Source organism: Aureococcus anophagefferens, assembly GCF_000186865.1.
Source record: "Aureococcus anophagefferens unplaced genomic scaffold AURANscaffold_45, whole genome shotgun sequence".
NCBI classification, from domain to species: Eukaryota; class Pelagophyceae; order Pelagomonadales; family Pelagomonadaceae; genus Aureococcus; species Aureococcus anophagefferens.
The window spans coordinates 199,689-218,208 of record NW_008705600.1 but is presented as its reverse complement, the minus strand read 5'-3'; the positions used below and the strand labels follow the sequence as shown (position 1 = coordinate 218,208).

The 18,520-nt window shown below is 71.8% G+C and overlaps 4 protein-coding genes across 4 annotated transcripts in view; all 4 read left to right on the top strand.

Annotated features, from left to right (window-relative positions):
* Positions 1-3,775, top strand: part of AURANDRAFT_67664 (hypothetical protein) — a gene marked incomplete at both ends in the record, with an annotated part of 6,868 nt that extends 3,093 nt beyond the window's left edge. The window contains 3 exons of the mRNA XM_009043182.1: positions 938-1,240; positions 2,696-3,190; positions 3,391-3,775. Coding sequence (XP_009041430.1) covers positions 938-1,240; positions 2,696-3,190; positions 3,391-3,775 — 1,183 coding nt within the window. The remainder of the gene's footprint in view (positions 1-937; positions 1,241-2,695; positions 3,191-3,390) is intronic.
* Positions 3,776-10,968: 7,193 nt separating this feature from the next.
* AURANDRAFT_33383 (hypothetical protein) lies at positions 10,969-11,967 on the top strand (the record flags this gene model as incomplete). The annotated part of the gene is made up of 1 exon (XM_009043183.1): positions 10,969-11,967. The coding sequence occupies one exon, from the start codon at positions 10,969-10,971 to the stop codon at positions 11,965-11,967; it is 999 nt and encodes a 332-aa protein (XP_009041431.1).
* Positions 11,968-15,475: 3,508 nt separating this feature from the next.
* AURANDRAFT_4399 (hypothetical protein) lies at positions 15,476-16,246 on the top strand (the record flags this gene model as incomplete). The annotated part of the gene is made up of 1 exon (XM_009043184.1): positions 15,476-16,246. A coding segment is annotated over one exon (771 nt), but the record flags the coding sequence as incomplete, so codon positions are not given.
* A 310-nt stretch (positions 16,247-16,556) lies between these two features.
* On the top strand, positions 16,557-17,717 carry AURANDRAFT_33459 (hypothetical protein; the record flags this gene model as incomplete). The annotated part of the gene is made up of 1 exon (XM_009043185.1): positions 16,557-17,717. A coding segment is annotated over one exon (1,161 nt), but the record flags the coding sequence as incomplete, so codon positions are not given.
* Positions 17,718-18,520: the final 803 nt, after the last annotated feature.

The window sequence follows — 18,520 nt, the reverse complement described above, 5'->3', positions numbered from 1 at the left end:
TCGCGCGGCCCGCGCGCTCGCGCTCCTCGTTGTGGGAGATCGTCGTCAGCGCGTCGCGCCAGACGTGCGCGCACCGCTCCGCCTCGGCCGCCGCCGCGGCCGCGTCGCCGTCGCCGGCGGGGTAGAAGGCGACCTTGCGCGCCCGCTTGAGCGCCGGCGCGAGGCCCGTCGACCGGACGGCCGCGACGGACGAGAGCTGGTAGTCGCGGTCGTCGACGTCCGCGAGGCGCGCGAGCGCGGCGAGCGCCGCGGCGCCCGAGGCCGCGGCCGCGAGCTCGTCGGCGAAGCCCCGGAGGCGCTCGAGCACGCGGTCCTCGTCGTCGTCGCCGCCGTCGTCGCCGTCGTCGTCGTCCGCCGCCGCCGAGATGCGGCGCCGCGGCGGCGCCGCGGCGGGCAGCGGCGCGTCGGCGGCGGCGACGCGCGCGCGCTTGGGCGCCGGCGCGCCGTCGGCGGCGGGCGCGCCGCCGTCGCCGGGCGCCGCGGCCTCGGCCTTCGCCTCCGCGCAGCCGTCGCAGCGCCACGCGCGGCGCCGCCGCGCGAGGCCCGTGCAACTCCGGCACATCTCGACGGCGCAGACGTCGCAGCGCACGGCCGCGTAGCCGTCGAGGGCCGACGGGTCGTCGGCGAGCCGCGTCGACTCGCCGCAGAGGGCGCACGCGCCCGCGCCGCCGGCGGCCGCGGGCGCCGCCGCGGCGCCGAGCTCCGCGAGGAACGCGGCCCCGGCCGGCGCGGCCGCCGCGGCCGCCGCCGGCGGCGCGCGGCCCGCGACGAGGCACTTGAGCAGCGTCTTCTCCGCGAACGGGTACGCCATGACCGGGTCCTCGGCCCAGCGGACCATCCACTTGCCCTTGGCGTCGGGCCCGTCCTCGACGACGCCGTGCCACTTGTTCTTCCCGTAGCCCGCGAACTTCTTCTCCACGAGGCACCCGATGGACAGGCACGTCGGCACGCCGTCCTCGCGCGGCGGCGGCGGCGCGGCCGCGGGCGGCGCGGCCGCGGGCGGCGCGGCCGCGGCGGGCGGCGCGGCCGGCGGCGCGGCGGGCGCTGCAGGCGGCGGCATCGCGGCGGCGGGCGGCATCGCGGCAGCGGGCGGCGCCATCGCGGCAGCGGGCGGCGCCATTGCGGCGGCGGGCGGCGCCAACGCGGCGGCGGGCGGCGGCATCGCGGCGGCGGGCGGCGCCATTGCGGCGGCGGGCGGCGCGGCGGGCGGCACGGCGGGCGGCGCGGCGGGCGGCGCTGCGTCCTCACGCGGCGGCATCGCCGGGATCGGCTGGGCCAGCACGTCGGGCAGCGCCGCGGGAGCCGGTGAAGCCTCGGGCGCCGGCGCCGGCGAAGCGTCGGGCGCGGGGGGCGGCGACGCGTCGGGCAGCGCCGCGGGAGCCGGCGAAGCGTCGGGCGCCGGCGCCGGCGAAGCGTCGGGCGCCGGCGCCGGCGCGTCACGCGCGGGCGCCGGCTCCTCCGGCGGCGCCGCCGCCACGGCGGGCGGCGCGGCCTCGTCGCGCGACGGCGACGGCGGCGGCATCGCGCGCGGCGCCGGCGCGGGCGCGGCGCGCGGCGGCGCGGGAGCCGCCGGAGTCGCCGGAGTCGCCGCGGCGTCGGGCGCCGGCGCCGGCTCCTCGGGCGCCGCCGGCGCCGCGGCGAGCGCCGGCGCCGGCGCGTCGGGCGGTGCCGATGCCACGTCGGGCGCCGCCGGCGTCGCGGCGGGCGGCGCGGCGTCGTCGCGCGGCGGCGCCATCGACGAAGACGCCGGCGGCGCGTCGGGCGGCGGCGGCGTCGCGGCCGCGGACGGCGGCGGTTCGCCCGCGGACGACAGTGCTTCGTTGGGCGCGTCGGACATCGCTCCGCTGGGCGGATCTCCGGCCGGAGGTGGCCCGGGGCTGGACGTCTCGATATTCATACGAGCTCCATCATCGAGCCTCCTCGACGAGAGGAGCTCGCCTGACTGGGCGCCGGGGGTCGCCCGTCGCCATCGCACGCGTGGACGCAGCCCAGCGCCAAACGCGCGCCGAGGCGAGATTACTACTACCCGCCGCCCCCCTCGCGCTTGATCGCGTCGCCGAGGATGTCGTTCTGCCGCAGCGCGTTGCCGTCGCGGAGCGCCTCGAACTGGACGCGCTTCTCCCAGGAGACGTCGACCTCGGCGGAGGACTCCGTGAGCTCGTGCGCCGCCGGCGCCGCCGCCGCCGGCGGCGGCGGGTTCTCGAGCTCCCACTCGTCGAGGAAGGATTCCCGCCGCGCCGGCGAAAATCCCGCGAGCGCGTCCACGCTCGCGCCGACGGCCGCCGCCCAGCGCTCCGCGCGCCGGTCCAGCTCCGTCGCCTTCTTCGCCGCCGCGCTCGGCGCGCCTTCCTTCCTTCGGAACTCTTTCCACTCATCCATCGTTTTCGGTGCGCGCGCGCGCGGCGCCGCGACGCGGCGAAGGCCGACGGCGCGCGGCCGCAGCGCCGCGGCGCCGACGCAGAGCACGAAGAAGATGGCTACGGCGCGATGCATGGCTACGGCAGCGGCGCAGCGCCGACGAGCACCGACGCGCCCAGGCGCGCAAGTCCTGCGACCACGCGGCGCACCACAGATGAGCACCACCCTGCGCTCTCCAGAGAGAGCACCCCCCTGCGCTCTCCGCAGAGAGCTCAGGCCGCACCACCCTGCGCTCTCCGAGAGCTCAGGCCGATATTGAACATGCGCATCATGGCAGCCCCAGCGCCGCGCCGCGGAGAGCGCCCCGCCCCGCCGTCATGGTCGGCCTCGACGCCGCCGTGCGCGCGCACCGCTTCGGCGCGTCGGGCCGGCTGACGCACAGCCACAGCGAGTCGTCGTTCTACGGCAGCAACTACTACGCCGCGCTGCCCGGCCCGGGCCGCTACGAGACGAACGCTTCCACCCTCGACGCCCTGAAGCCGCTGTCGAAGACGCGCGTCAGCGACTGGCCGCGGCGCTACCGCAACTGCCGGCCGCTCCAGGGGTCCCAGGCGACGGCGAGCATGAGCGGCGTCGACTCGCTGCTGGAGGTGCCGAGCCCCGCGCCGGGCTCGTACCGGGACCCCGACTCGACGTTCGGCCCCGCCGTCGCGCGGCGCAACTACTGGAACGCGAACTTCGCGTCGAAGACGGCGCGCTTCCCGCCGACGCGCCGCGCCGACGACACGATCACGCGCCACCTCGGCGAGCGCGAGCACCGCGGCTTCCACCGGTCGCCGCCGCCGCGGCACGAGAGCGCGACGTTCCCAACTTCAAAGGCTCCGATCTCGGCCGTGTTCCACTCGTTTCGGCTGATTTTTGGACGAGCGATCATCTCTCGGCACGGTCTCGACGCGTGGATGCTTTTTCCGGAACGCGCGCGCGCGGAACACTCACGTTGAAGCGACGTCGAATCACCCTCGCGCCGCCCAGGTCGCTGCCGCCGCGGCACCGGCACCGGAACCTCGGCCAGCCGCCCGGGGGCCCGCCGGTCAACGTCTACGCGCTCGAGGGCGACCCGGCGGAGCTGCCCCTGGAGCAGCCGAGCTACCTCACGGGCGACGGCGGCGTCTCGTTCGAAGAGGGCGGGCAGTACTACGCGCGCGACGACGACGGCGACCCGGGCCCGCCGCGGATGACGTGGGTCACGCCGCGGCGCGCGCCGCCGCCCTTCCCGCTCCCGGCGAGCGAGCCCCGCGCGAAGACGGCGGCCGTGCTGCTCAAGCACAAGGGCGAGCTCTCCGAGTTCAAGGACGACGTCCGCGCGGTGCGGCGCCTCGAGGCGTTCAAGCTGCCCCGCGGCGAGTTCCGCGTCTAGGACGTAACGCCCGCGCCGGCGTATCCCGCCGGCGGGATGCGTGAAAGCGCGGGCGCGAGCCGAAGCCCGACGGATCCAGAGCCGGGACCTCCCGCGTCCCCGGGCGTCGACCGGCGGCCCGGAGCGGCAACCGCGATGGCAGTGTGTCGAACACGGATCTCAAGAGCCCAGTGCCGCTCCAGCCGGAGGCTGCGAGGGGCGCCCGGGTAGGTTGCCTCGTACGTAGTCGGCGGCCTTGCGCCGCCGGCAAGCTCGGTTCGCCGAGGTATCCCGCGACCTCCCCTGGATTATTACCGTGATGCGTCTCTAAACGTAGGAGGAACCGCAGGCGGACAGCGGGCGCCGAGGGGTGTGGCGCGCGGGGCAGTTCAGGCGACGATGATGCGGCGCCGGATACCCCTAGATTGCACGTTCATTGCACTATCTTTCGAGGTCGAAGTTTGAGCTCAACGCACGCAATCGTCTCCTCCTGCGTCCAAATATCCCCGGATTGGCTCCCGCGAGCACGCCCCTTCCTCTTCGCCGCGCGAGCCATGTACTTGGTAAAAAAATCGTTCGAAAACGACGAGCGAAAACGTGGAAACGAAAACTGGATCGAGTTCGTCGTTTCGATCTTTCACGCCCGCCCCGTGTCGACCCCCCCACCCCTCACCCGCAACCCCCCCCCCCCCACACACACAAACACACGGCCTCCCACCTCGTGGCCCGGCGGCGGCGTGGTCCCTGAGCGCGACGTTGACGACGTCGAGTCGTCGACCTCGGGTATCCAAGTGAGGCGCGCCGGGACCCGCTCCGCTACGTCTTCGAGTCCTCGGTGCACGTCAAGCGCATGCAAGCCCGGCCTCCCACCTCGTGGCCCGCCGGCGGCGTGGTCCGCGGCGGGCACCTCGACGACGGCGAAGAGCGACTCGCTCTCGCGCGGCGCGGCCGGCGGCCGGCGCGCCGGGAGCCGCTCCGCTACGTCTTCGAGTCCTCGGTGCACGCCAAGCGCATGCAAGCCCGGCCTCCCACCTCGTGGCCCGCCGGCGGCGTGGTCCGCGGCGGGCACCTCGACGACGCGGAAGAGCGACTCGGCGCGTCCGGCGGCCGGCGCGACACGGACCCGCTCCGCTTCGTCTTCGAGTCCTCGGTGCACGCCAAGCGCATCCAAGCTCGGCCTCCCACCTCGCGGCCCGCCGGCGGCGTGGTCCGCGGCGGGCACCTCGACGACGCGGAAGAGCGACTCGGCGCGTCCGGCGGCGCGTCCGGCGGCGGCGCGCCGGGACCCGCTCCGCTTCGTCTTCGAGTCCTCGGTGCACGCCAAGCGCATCCAAGCCCGGCCGCCGACGTCGCGGCCCACCGGCGGCGTGGTCCGCGGCGGGCACCTCGACGACGCGGAAGAGCGACTCGGCGCGTCCGGCGGCGCGTCCGGCGGCGGCGCGCCGGGACCCGCTCCGCTACGTCTTCGAGTCCTCGGTGCACGCCAAGCGCATGCAAGCCCGGCCACCCACCTCGCGGCCCGCCGGCGGCGTGGTCCGCGGCGGGCACCTCGACGACGGCGAAGAGCGACTCGCTCTCGCGCGGCGCGGCCGGCGGCCGGCGCGCCGGGAGCCGCTCCGCTACGTCTTCGAGTCCTCGGTGCACGCCAAGCGCATGCAAGCCCGGCCTCCCACCTCGCGGCCCGCCGGCGGCGTGGTCCGCGGCGGGCACCTCGACGACGCGGAAGAGCGACTCGCTCTTGCGCGGCGCGGCCGGCGGCCGGCGCGCCGGGACCCGCTCCGCTTCGTCTTCGAGTCCTCGGTGCACGCCAAGCGGCGGCGTGGTCCGCGGCGGGCACCTCGACGACGCGGAAGATCGACTCGCTCTTCCGCGGCGCGTCCGGCGGCCGGCGCGACACGGACCCGCTCCGCTTCGTCTTCGAGTCCTCGGTGCACGCCAAGCGCATCCAAGCTCGGCCTCCCACCTCGCGGCCCGCCGGCGGCGTGGTCCGCGGCGGGCACCTCGACGACGCGGAAGAGCGACTCGGCGCGTCCGGCGGCGCGTCCGGCGGCGGCGCGCCGGGACCCGCTCCGCTACGTCTTCGAGTCCTCGGTGCACGCCAAGCGCATGCAAGCCCGGCCTCCCACCTCGCGGCCCGCCGGCGGCGTGGTCCACGGCGGGCACCTCGACGACGCGGAAGAGCGAGGCGCTCTTCCGCGGCGCGTCCGGCGGCCGGCGCGACACGGACCCGCTCCGCTTCGTCTTCGGGTCCTCGGCGCACGTCAAGCGCATGCAAGCCTGGCCAACCGACCCGTCGGCGACCCCCGCCCACCCACTCCCCCGCCCACCTTCACATCGGATCGTTCACCGCCCCTGCGATTCTTGGAGAGCGCTCGCCGCTTAGCGCCGCGACCCGCTCGCTCGAGATCGCCCGGGCCGTCGGCGGACGCCAAGTGCGTCCGCGCACGCCCTCCCCCCCCCGGTTGCCCGATCGTGGGAGGGAGGAAGCGTTTCGGCGGGCCTCGCGGTCGCGCCTCGAGCCCCGGCCTCAGATCGCGTTCGCGCTCTCGATCACGCGCTCGCTCGTAGGCGTCAGACATGAAGACTCCGCGTCGCCTGGGCGTCATTGTCTTGCTTCTATTTCCAATCACTGGGGCCGGCGAGCTTTCGCAGGCGCGAAAACAAAAGCTGGAGCATGAAGAGGTGAGAATGTACCAAGTTTGCGGTAAAGAACTGAATTCATCAAAACCTTTGGCTGCGCCGGGGGGACGTTCCGCAGAAGATTTGTTTTTCCTGCATGAACCAGTCAGCTTTGCCCCTGTTATTCAATGCCTTGAGGGCGCGATTTTGTCGAGAGGCGCTCGTCATTTTGATGACATCTTGGAGCCGGAACATGCAGGAGCTCTTGCAGACTACCACCTATATCCGCAGTGGTCTGTGCATAAAAGGCGAACTACTGATTTGTCCAAGGCGAAGTTGCACGTTCTCAATGCTCCGATTTTCGCATCATATGTCGCTACGTCGAATTTTCCGGAGTGCCGGAATGCGGGAAACAAGACGCATTTTCAGCGCGTCGTGGCAGTCACGAACGCTATCGAAGAAATTTTAGCGAGCGTGCCCAGCGATGCCTACATTCTCTTTGTATATGCATACTGGAGCGTCTGGCAGATCGGAAGGAGACCCCCTGGTTTTGATCCGATCTGGGGTTCATCTAATCGATTTAGAGACTTAAGGCAAGCAATTGCTCGACATGCGGATCGTTTTGTGATTGCGACCACTGATATGGACTATCGTGCCGGCTTTACGGCAGACTTTGCCTTCCACGATTGCGCGCGTCTTAACCACGGGATGAAGAACAACCCTTTCAGCTCCAAAACCCTGCGAGCAGTTGTCCTGCCCTACGTTGCGAACGGGTGGCTTGAACGCCAAGCGCACCTTCGAATCTCAACCTGCGACGTCGAACTCTCCAAAGCAACGAGGAATGTTTCGGTCATCTTTCATGGCAGCACAGCACGAAGAGGTCGTGGTAGTTTTCGAAGCGTGGTAGTTCAAGGCGTCAAGAGGAGAATCGGCGATTCCGCGGACGTGCAAGATAATTCTGTACAGACTATGGAGCGTCAGATGGCTCTGTCAGCCACTAAGATGACCGCCAAGTCCATGCTGAAATCGCGCTTTTGTCTATCGCCAGAAGGTGATACTTTGACCAGCCGACGACCATATGACGCTCTTGCCGCCGGGTGCATTCCCATCTTGTTTGGCACAAAACTTGGAGACCTTCCATTCTGGGACACTGGATACACGAAGATCTTTGTAATCGCTGGCGAACTGCAGTGCTGTGCTTCCCATCAGAGAACATTCAATGAGTGGATTGCGGAGGTAATTCAAGACTATGACGCTTCTCTGTCCTGTTTGGCAACGGCTATTTTCCGTGAAACTTTATCTTACAGGAATGGTGCCGTCGTGGACAACCTGGTTGACGTGCTTGCGTCGCCATTTCAACACCGCTGGATCAGGCTTGTAAAGCCGATGGACCGCCCGGAGAACCAAACAACTGGCGAGAAGGCGCCGAAACTGTGCGCGAGATCCGCCTACATGTTCTTCAGCTCCGCGATGCGGCCCAAGCTCAAGAAGGACGGCGACTCCATCGGCGACGTCGCGAAGAAGATCGGTGTTGAGTGGGGCAAGCTCTCCGACAAGGAGAAGGCGTACTGGAAGCAGGCCCACGCGGACAAGGTCCGCGCCCAGAAGGAGCTGGCCAAGTACAAGGCCAAGAAGTAGGCGCGCGGCGACCACCGCGCGCGAGGTCGAAGGCGCGCCGCCGCCTCCCTCGCCAAGCACCAAGAATACCGCTCCCGGGCGGAGTCGCGCGGAGAAGTAAAGACACCGTCGCTCGATGTTTCAGTTCGGGGCCCCGAGGCTCCGGAGCGCTCCGACAACAGAGCGTGCGAGTCAACCCCACAACCTTCCGCTTACTGCTCACGCGTCCGGCGGCGGCGGCGGCGATACCGCCGCCGCCTCCTCCTCCGACCCGTCGTCGGGCTCGTCGAGGCCTGTCCGCCGACTTCGAGGGCGGCGACGTGAGCGTCGTCGTCGACGGGAAGAAGACGAAGACCTGGTCGGCGAAGAAGGGCAAGAAGCCGCCCGCGGCGGGGGGCAAGCGCAAGCGCGAGGCGCCCGCGCGGTCGGCGCCGTCCGCGCGATGAACGGTGTCGCATGCCTCCTCGTCGTGCTCGGTACGCAGTCGCCGCGGTCGTCCCTCCGCGCTCTCCCCGCGAGAGCGCTCCCCATTTCCACGGACATACTCCCAGCCGCGCTCCTCGAGCTCAACCCGCCGCCGCCGCGCTTCTCTACCGAGGCCGGTTGCGGCCGCCGCGGGCTTCCTTCCCAGGCCCGCGGCAAGAGTCCCCTCGGGCAAGCAAACCCGACGTAAGACAATTACGCCAAGAGTCGGGGGAGCCGCGCGCCACGGACCAGGCGAGGTCGCCGATCGCCTGACGCGGCCGCCGGCGCGCCGCGCCGGCGGGATACGCGAGACTCGACCGTCGCGCTCCGTTCCGCGCGAAGCCCGAGCCGGGGCCCGGCCGTGCTTCCGGTGGGGCGGGGCGTGGCGGAGCTTCCCGACGGCGAGTCGGACGGCGTCGTCGACGTCGACGTCGCCGTCGCCGTCCGCGACCGAGGCGCCCGCCGGGTTTTTTTCGCGCGCTTCGCTAGGATCTTCGGCGCGCCGGCGGGACGCGCGAGCAACCGCGGCCGTCGACGCGACGCCGCGGTCCGGGCGACGCGCCGCGCCGCGCCGCGCCCGCCGCGACGGCGGGACCGAGCGCATTCGAACGGTCCAAAAATTAGCCGAATCCGTCGCGATCGCGGCGAGCGGCCGAGCGCGCCGGTCCCGCGCGTCCGCGGGCACCACAGCGCGACGTTCCCGCGCCTCCCGCGCCGCCGCGATCACCGGCGGGTTCGGCCCGAGTCGGGGCCGCTTCGGGACCCTTCGCCGCCGCGGGACGGCCCCTAGCGGGCCCGGTGGCGCGCCTTGGCGAGGAGCGCCTTGCGCTCGGCCGCGCAGCGGCCGCACGCGCAGTCGAAGCCGTAGTGGTCCCTGAGGATCTTCCGCCGCTCCGCGTGGGGGAGCCGCTCGTCGACGTAGGAGATCGTGAGCTCGTCGCCGGCCGCCAGGTCGCATAGCGCCGTCAGCGCGACCATGCCCGCGGCGTCGACGCGCGCGGCGCAGTTCGGCGCGCAGTCGTGGTTCGCCTGCGCCGGAACCCGCCGCTCGCTCGGCCGCGTCGACGTCGCTCCGGCCGAGCGTCGGACGGATCGATGGCTCTCGGCGCGCGCTCGACGCCCGGCCGACAAAGCTCGTGCCGCGACGGTCGCGGAGGCTCGCGGTGAAGTCGGGCGGAGGCGTCGAGCGCCGCGCGTCGCGAAGCCGACGTGCGCCGAGAGCGCGCAGCCCGCCGCGCGGCCGTCGCGGGATATCCGCGCCGCGTTGCTGTGGATCTGGCCCACGAGCCGGTGGACGTCGTCGAGGGGGACGCCCGACGCCGCCGCGAGGCTCCTCGCGTCGCGGTCGCCGAGGCATCTGGTCCGCGGCGCGACGAGCGTCCCGATCCACGAGAGCGGCTCCTTGGCGCCGACGCACCAGTCGCCGTGCCGTTTCGCCGCCGCGTAGCGCAGGAGCAGCCGCAGGGGCGCGCTGTCGCCCGCGAGCGCGGCGTCGTCCCGGGCGACGTTCGCGAGCGCAGCGCACTCGCCCGACCGGTGCCAGTCCCCGAGCCCCCGCGTCGCGCAGTCCGCGCAGACGGCGAACGTCGCGCAGCCGGCGCAGGGCGCGACGTGGGGCCGCCGCGCGACGAGAAACGAGGCGCCCTCGGCGAGCGCCAGCGCCTCCTCGAGGGCGCCCGCGGCGCCGGCGCCGCGCGGCAGCGGCACGCCGCCGACGGACTCGACCTGGGCGGAGATGCGACGCCGCTTCGACGCGAGTGTTCCGGAAAACGCATCCACGCGTCGAGGCCGTTCCGGGAGATGATCGCTCGTCCAAAAATCAGCCGAAACGAGTGGAACACGGCCGAGAGAGGAGCCTTGGAAAACTTTTGGGCACGTCGCGCCCTTTTCCCGCCCCGGACTCGACGACGTCGCCGCGCGCGAGGCCGTGCGCGGCCTCGGCGACGACGGCGGCGATTCGGCCGTCGCCGCCGCGGCACGCGTCCCGCGCCTCGTCGACGGCGCGGACCTCGCCGCCGCGGGGGATCGCGGCCTCGACGCGTTTGGGACCGTTCCAGCCCGAGTCCGCGTTGGCCGCGAAGCAGAAGCCGCAGAGGTCTCGCGCGTCGCCGTCGAAGACGACGGAGAGCGCGGGGACGGCGCGCACGGCGCGGTCGCCGACGTCGACGGCCTCGGCCGCGAAGAGGCCCCGGCCCTTGGCGCCGGCGTCGCCGCGGACCGTGTGGTTCTCGAAGGTCGGCGCGTCCGGCGGTGGGGGCTTGTTCGCTTTAGTCGCCTTCTGCTTCGCCTTCTTCGCCTTGTTCTTCGCGCGCTTTTTGGCCGCCGCCGCGGCGTCGGCGTCCGGTGGAGCGGCGAGTCCATCGACCTGGGATGCCATCCTCGCGCTTGCACGACGTTGCCATCGGCACCGTGACGGCGCGCGAAACTTGCCGAGGGCTGCCGCTCTCCCGCGAAGCGCGCCGACAAGAAGCTCTGAAAAGCTGCTGGCGGCAGGTGCGAGTGCTCTTGCGCCCATGCGGGTCGGTGCGCTCCTCGCGTGCCCGCTGGCCGCGGCCCTGGCGCCCTGCGGCGGGAGCAACGTCGCCCTCGTGACGCCCATGGTCGCCGGCAGCAACGCCGTCGACTACGGCGCCCTGCGGTCCCTCCTCGAGTGGCACGTCGAGTGCGGCACGGCGGGCGTCGTCGCGCTGGGCACGACGGGCGAGGCGTCGACGCTCAGCGGCGAGGAGCGCGACGAGGTGCTGCGCACGGCCGTCGACGTCTGCGGCGGCGTCGTGCCCGTCGTCGCCGGCACCGGCACGATCGACACGGAGCGCGCGATCGCCATGGGCCGCCGCGCCGCGGAGCTCGGCGCCGACGGCACGCTCGTCGTGACGCCCTACTACGTGAAGCCGCCGCAGGCCGCCCTCGTGGCCCACTTCAACGCCATCGCCGACGCCGTCGACCTGCCGATGATCCTCTACAACGTGCCCGGCCGCACGGGCGTCGACCTGCTGCCGGCGACGGTGGCCGAGCTCGCGCGCCACGACCGCATCGTCGGCATCAAGGAGGCCACGGGCGACAACGCGCGCGTCGCCGTGCTCCGGGAGCAGTGCGGCGACGACTTTTTGCTCTACAGCGGCGAGGACGCGATGGGCCGCGAGTTCGTCGCGCTCGGCGGCGACGGCGTCATCTCCGTGACGGCGAACGTCGCGCCGCGCGACATGCAGACCATGCTCGCGAACCCGAACAAGTCGAGCTCCATCAAGATCGACGCGAAGCTCCGGGCCCTCCACGAGAAGCTCTTCGTCCAGGCGAACCCGATCCCCGTCAAGTGGGCGCTCCACCGCGCGGGCCGCATGGGCGCGGGCATCCGGTCCCCGCTCGCCGCGCTCGAGCCCCAGTTCCACGAGGACATCGACGACGCGCTCCGGCTCGCCGACGTCGACGTCGCGCCCGCGGCCGAGCAGGACGCGGGCGCGAACGGCGTGGCGGCGCCGCCGGCCCGGGCGGTCTCGGGCGCGAGCGCCTAAAAAAGGACGCTCCCGCGCTAGTGAGACGTTACCGCCTTCCGAGGACGAGCTCGAAGGTCGGCTGGCCCGCGGCGGCGTACTTGGCCTCGAAGGCCGTGAGCGCGTCCGCCGGCCGCGGCGCCGCGAGGGCCGCGGGCCCGGCGGCGCCGGCGGCGAGGAGCCGCGCCGCGGCGCCGTCGCCCGCGGCCGCGGCGGCGCGCGTCGCGGCGAGGAACTCGTCGAGGTACGTGCGCCACGACGCGCGCAACGTGAGCCGGCCGCCCGCGGCGGCGAGGAGCGACGGGAGGCACGGGTGGCCGTGGAAGCGCTTCTTGAGGTGGCCCGGCTTCGGGTAGGGGTTCGGGTAGAGCAGGTACGTCTCCGCGACGGCCACGTCCGCCGCGGCGCAGAGCCGCCAAAAGTCCGCGAGCTCCGCGCGCAGCAAGAACGCGTTGTCCGGCAGCGGCGCGCGGCCGCGGCCGAGGCGGTCCGCGGACCGGTCCACGCCGACGACGAGCGCGTCCGGGTGCCTCGCCGCGAGCGCGGCCGTCGACACGCCCGTCCCGCAGCCGGCGTCGACGACGACCTCGGGCCGGCCCGCGGCGGCGGCGAGGAAGGCGTCGAAGGCCGCCGCCGTGTGCCGCGCCACGGGCTTCGCCGCCAGCCAGTCGCCGTGGCGCGCGACGTGCCGCGCCGCGAGCGCGCCGACGGCCTCGACGTCCACGGGCCGCTCGTCGATGGCGTAGGGCGAGGCGTCGTCGAGTCGTGTGCCGGCGGCAAACGCGCGGCGCGCGAGGCGTCGCGCGGGGCGGAGCGCCAGGGCCCACGTCGCCGGGCACGCGAGCATGGCCAACACCATGCGCATCGGGAGCTTCACGAGCGCTGCGCAGGTACCGGCCTCTACCACTCAGTCTACCTAGCCTTTCCACAGGGCTGAAAATTTTGTATTTGGCGAAGCTGTGATGCAGTGAAGCCGACATTTCCCCTCCAGCTCCGAAATACGGGGCAGCCCACCGATGCCTGGCCTCTGAAGGTCCGCCCTTTTCTGGCAGTGCCGCCGGCGTCCGCCCCGTTCCCGAAGGTGCGCCGGCATGGCCGACGCCGGCGGCCTCTTCGGCCTGCTGTCCATCTTCAAGAACGAGGCCCACATCATGGCCGAGTGGATCGACCACTACGTCGCCGAGGGCGTCGACAAGTTCTATTTGATCGACAACGGCTCCACGGACGACTACATGCCCATCCTCACGCCCCACATCGTATCCGGCCTCGTCGTGCTCGTGAAGGATGCCAAGCGCCACGCGCAGGTCGAGCACTACAACAAGCACTTCCACTCCATAATAACAAAGGAGTGCGCGTGGGTCATGACCGTGGACTTCGACGAGTTCTTGTACGCGCGCAAACCGCACGCGACGACCAAGGCCTACCTGGCGACGCTGCCGGCCGCCATCCACCAGGTCCGCGTGCCCTGGAAGATGTTCGGCTCGAGCGGCCACGTCGCGCAGCCGCCGTCGGCCGCCGAGGGCTTCACGATGCGCCAGTCCTACGCGTCGCCCGTGCTCAAGCACTGCAAGTCCATCGCGCGCGCGGCGAACATCGGCCAGCTCAACACGCACGAGGTCTACTTCAACGAGGAGTGGGTCTGGCACCACCGCGTCTGCCGCGTCGCCGACGCGCTCCCCTGCCTCTACAAGCTCTCCCTCCTCGCGCGGCTCTACATCAAGCGCGCCCACGTCGCGGGCCACGACGTGCTGCCGGACATGTCGGCGCCGTCCTACGGCCTCACCTACCCGCAGCAGGCGCTCACGGAGACCCTGCTCGAGAACAGCGCGCTCCACTGCAACCACTACTTCATCCAGTCGAAGCAGTGGTACGGCGACGTCAAGATGACGCGCGGCGACGTCACCATCAAGTCCGCGGACCACGCCTACCGGACCTGGTGGTTCTTCGACCAGAACGACTTCAAGGACGTCGTCGACACGGAGCTCAAGGACAAGGCCGCCGCGCGGCGCGCCAAGGCCGCCCAGTGAGCACCGCCCGTAAGCGCGCGGATCTTTGGCGCTCCCCGCGCGGCGGCAGGTTACTCGCCCTGCGCGGCCGAGGCGACCGCGGCCGGCGCCGCGGCGGCGGCCGCCGCGAGCTCCGGGCGGAGCGCGTCGAGCACCTGGAGCGGCGCGTAGTCGAGGTAGCCGTCGCTCATCTTGAAGACGGCGACGAGCTCGCGGCTCCGGCGCCGGCACACACACGCCGGCCGCCGCGGGCCGAGGAAGACGCGCTCGCGGCCCGCGGCGAGCTCCGCGGCGGCGGGCCCGCGCGCGCCGCGCGCCCGGAGCTCCGCGGCGACGAGAGCCGCGAGTTCTCCAAAGTCGAAGCCCAGGATGCGCTTCGTCAGCACGAGCGCCGCGCCGTCGGCGACGGCGGCCGCGACGACGGCGAGCGCGGGCTCGGCCGCGCCGACGCCGTCGACGTGCTGGCCCCGGGCGACGCCCGGCGACTGGACGTAGCCCAACGGGAAGACGAAGCGCGCGAGGTCCAGGACGACGGCGGCGTCGCCCGCGGCGACGCGGAGCGACAGCGTCGGCCGCGCGTTCCACGCCTCGAGGACGAGGAGTGCGTTGTCGACGGTTCTGACGTGCGGAAAGGCCGCGTTGCCGGCTTCGTCGACGTCGCCGACCGCGGCGCTCCGCCGGCCGAGGCCGTAGGGCACGGCCGACGCCGTCACGAAGGCCGCCGACGCGGCGAGCCGCGGGCACAGCTTCTGGGCCAAAAGCGCGCCGCCCATGGCCGACGCGCCGCGCGCCGCCGGTGCCTCCTCGCCCCAGGCGTCCGCCGCGGAGGGCGCCGGGTCTTTCGGCGGCGGCCACCCGTTGACGACGGCGAGCTGGCGCCGCGTGAAGAACGCGCCCGTCGCCGTGGCGATGGGCGCGTCGACGGCGACGGGCTCCACGGGCGCGGCGACGGGCGCGACCTGCGGTCGGCGGGGGCGCTCGGCGCGCGAAGGGCGGCGGACGCCGCTTGTACTCGGTCCTCGGGGACGACGCGCGGCATGGAGCCGGCGACGTCGGCGGCGGCGCGCGCCGGCGGCGGCGGGAGCGGCAATTCGTCGTCGTCGTCGCAGGCGTCGAGCGCCGCCCGGGCGGCGAAGGCCGCCACCGGCGACTCGACGACGGACGGGCTCCGCGGCCGCCGCATCGGCGACAGCGACCGCAGCGGCGACAGCGACCGCCGCCGCGCCGGCGACAGCGACCGCCGCGGCGCGCGCATCGTGGCGCAGGCGAGGCTTGTGTGTTTAAGCGACCATGGACGCGCGCGGGGCAGCGTCGAATGTGGTGCATCCGAGCACCATGCCCCTTTCTCGAAAGAGGCGATGTTGAAGGGCTCGCAGAGCCGCCTCGTCGAGCTGCTCTCCGCTTTGCACCGGCGCCGGCACACCAGCGCGCCGCGCGACCGCCGCGCGCACGGTTCCAGAACCTCGTTGACGCACACGATGGCCGCACCCGGCGTGGAAGTGCCCGGCGAGCTCGTCGCCTTCGCCGGCGAGCTCGCCGACGCCGCGGGCGCCGTCATCCTGAAATACTGGCGCAAACCGATCGAGGTCGTGAGCAAGATCGACGCCGGGCGGCCCGTCGCCGAGTCTCCCGTGACCGCCGCGGACCGCGGCGCCGAGGAGGCCATGCGCGCGCTCATCGCCGCGCGCTACCCGGCGCACGCCGTCGTCGGCGAAGAGTGCGGCGCGACGGGCGACCCGGAGACCGCCGAGTGGACCTGGGTCCTGGACCCCGTCGACGGCACGAAGTCGTTCATCACGGGCAAGCCGCTCTTCGGCACGTTAATCGCGCTCCTCCGCTTCAAGGAGCCGGCCCTCGGCGTCGTCGACCAGTGCGTGTTGCGGGAGCGCTGGGTCGGCGCCAACGGCGCGACGACCCTCAACGGCGCGCCCGCGCGCGCCGCGCGCGCGCCCGAGGTGCCCCTCGGCGAGGCCATGGTCTACGCGACGACGCCCGAGATGTTCGCGCCGGGGTTCGAGGCCCGCGCCTTCGCGGGTTTGCGAAGCCGCGTCAAGCGCACGCTCTACGGCTGCGACTGCTACGCCTACGCGCTCTGCGCGTCGGGCTTCGTCGGTTTGGTCTGCGAGGCGGACCTGCAGCCCTACGACTACCTCGCGCTCGTGCCCGTCGTCGCGGGCGCCGGGGGCAAAATCACGGACTGGCGCGGCGCGCCCCTCGGCTGGGGCGACGCCAGCGGGGGGCGCGTGCTCGCGGCGGCGACGCCGAAGCTCCACGCGGCCGCGCTCGCCGCGCTCGCGAAGCCCCCGCGCGACGACCGGGTCCTCGTCTTCGCCGCGGGCGCGGCCCTCGGCGCGCTGCTCGGCGCCCTCGCCGCCCGCGCGCGGCGCTAAGAGAAGTCGTAGCCGCGCATCTTGTTGCCGCCGTCGCGGCTGGCGTCCGTCTGGGAATCCTAGCGGCGCCCGGCGGCGCCGCGGCCGCGGCGGCACTCGGCTTGCAACCCCTTGAGGTCTCCCTTGGTCTGCAAGACCGGCCTGCGACTCGAGTGGAGGTCGCAATGGGAGCTCGTCTTTAGGGCCTGCAGCGCCGCGCGTCGAATTGGTGGTCATGGCTGACCCGGCGAGCATTTCTGCGCACGTTCGCGCCCTCGCAAGACCGCAGACGGCGCAGCGGGCCGCGGGAGCGCTTGTCGACCTTTCGGCGGAGGTGGCCAACCGCGACGCCCTCGCCAAGGCCGGCGCCATCCCGCCGCTGATCAGCCTGCTGCGCGATGGTAGTGATGGCGCCAAGTCGTATGCCGCCGCAGCGCTCGGTAACATCGCTTTGACCGACGGCTACAAAGTCGTGATCGCCGAGGCCGGGGCGATCCCGCCGCTGATTTCTCTCGTGCGCGCGGGGAGCGCCAGCGCGCAGGCGCAAGCCGCGGGAGCGCTGCGCACCCTCAGTCTTAACGAGGACAACAAGCTGGCTATGGAATCGGCCGGCGCGATTCCGCCGCTCGTTGCGCTCGTCAAGAACGGCAACGATGCCGGCAAGCGCCTCGGCGCTTCGGCATTATGGAGCCTCTCACTGTTGAATACTCTCAGAGTGGCCATTCACGAGGAAGGCGGACTCGCGGTGCTCCTGGCCGTTTTGCGCGACGGGAGCAAAAACGCGAAGCACGAGGCGCTCGGGGCCCTGTGTAATCTCTCCAGGAACGAGGAATGCAAGGTCACCCTCGCGACGACCGGCGCGATCTTGGCGCTCATCACTGTCTTACGCGACGGTACCAACAATGAGAGTGCCGCCGGGACACTCTGGCACCTCGCGGCGAAGGACGACTATAAGGCCGACATTGCGGCGGCCGGCGGCATTCCGCTCCTTTGCGATCTCTTGAGCGACGAGCACGATATGACGAAGATGAACGCCGCGGGAGCTTTATGGGAGTTATCAGGAAACGACGAGAACAAAATTGCCATAAACCGGGCGGGCGGAATCCCTCCACTTGTCGCCCTCCTGGGCAACGGACGCGACATCGCCAGGATTCGCGCCGCGGGAGCGCTCTGGAATCTAGCCGTGAATGACGAGAACAAGGTTGTGATCCACCAGGCCGGTGGCATCCCTCCACTCGTTACTCTGCTGAGCGTCAGCGGTTCCGGCAGCGAGAAGGCGGCCGGGGCGCTGGCGAACCTCGCGCGGAACTCCACGGCCGCGGTCGCTATCGTCGAGGCCGGCGGCATTTCTGCTCTGGTTGCTGTCATGAGCCCGGACAACAGCCGCGTAACCAGGGAGAAGGCGTTGGGCGCGCTGCTGAACCTCCTTGTACATAAACCGGCGGACCGCGCGGACCGAATCGCAATGCTCGAGGCCGGCGCGATTCCGTCGTTCGTCGCCCTGCTACGCGACGGCAACGACGACGTGCAGCACGATGCGGCAGGGGCACTGTGGACAATTAGCATTGGTGAAGCAGATGTCAAAGCCGCTTGCGTCGAGGCTGGCGCCCTTCCACTTCTCGTCGCTGTTCTACGCGACGGTGTCGCCGGCTGCAAATTCTTGAAGAACGCCTGCGGGGCGCTGAACATCATGCTCTTGCACAGCGACGACGTCGTAGACTCCGTCGTGGCGCTCGGTGCGCTTCCACTGATTGTTGCAATGATAGGCGACGGTAGCGCTGTCAGCTCGGATCCGGCAGTGGCTGCCTTACGAACCACGTCCTCGATCGAAAAGCATCGGGTCGAGATCGTCGAAGCGGGCTGCATTCCGCCGCTGCTCGCCGTTCTGAGCGCCGGTAGCCTTTATGCCAAGGAGAATGCCGCCGCTGCGCTACGGAATATCTCCATAAAAGATGAAAACAGGATATGTATGGCCAAAGCTGGCGCCATTCCGCCGCTGGTCGCCTGTCTGAGCGACGCTTCCGATGACATCCAGGAGAACGCCGCGGCCGCGCTGGCGAATCTTGCATTGAAGGGCGAAGAAAGGCAAATCGCCATCGCTAAAGCCGGGGGCATCGCTCCACTCGTCGCGCTCAAACGGGACGGCAGCGCCACGGCCAAGTGGATAGCTTCCAAGGCGCTGGCGAACCTCACGGAGAA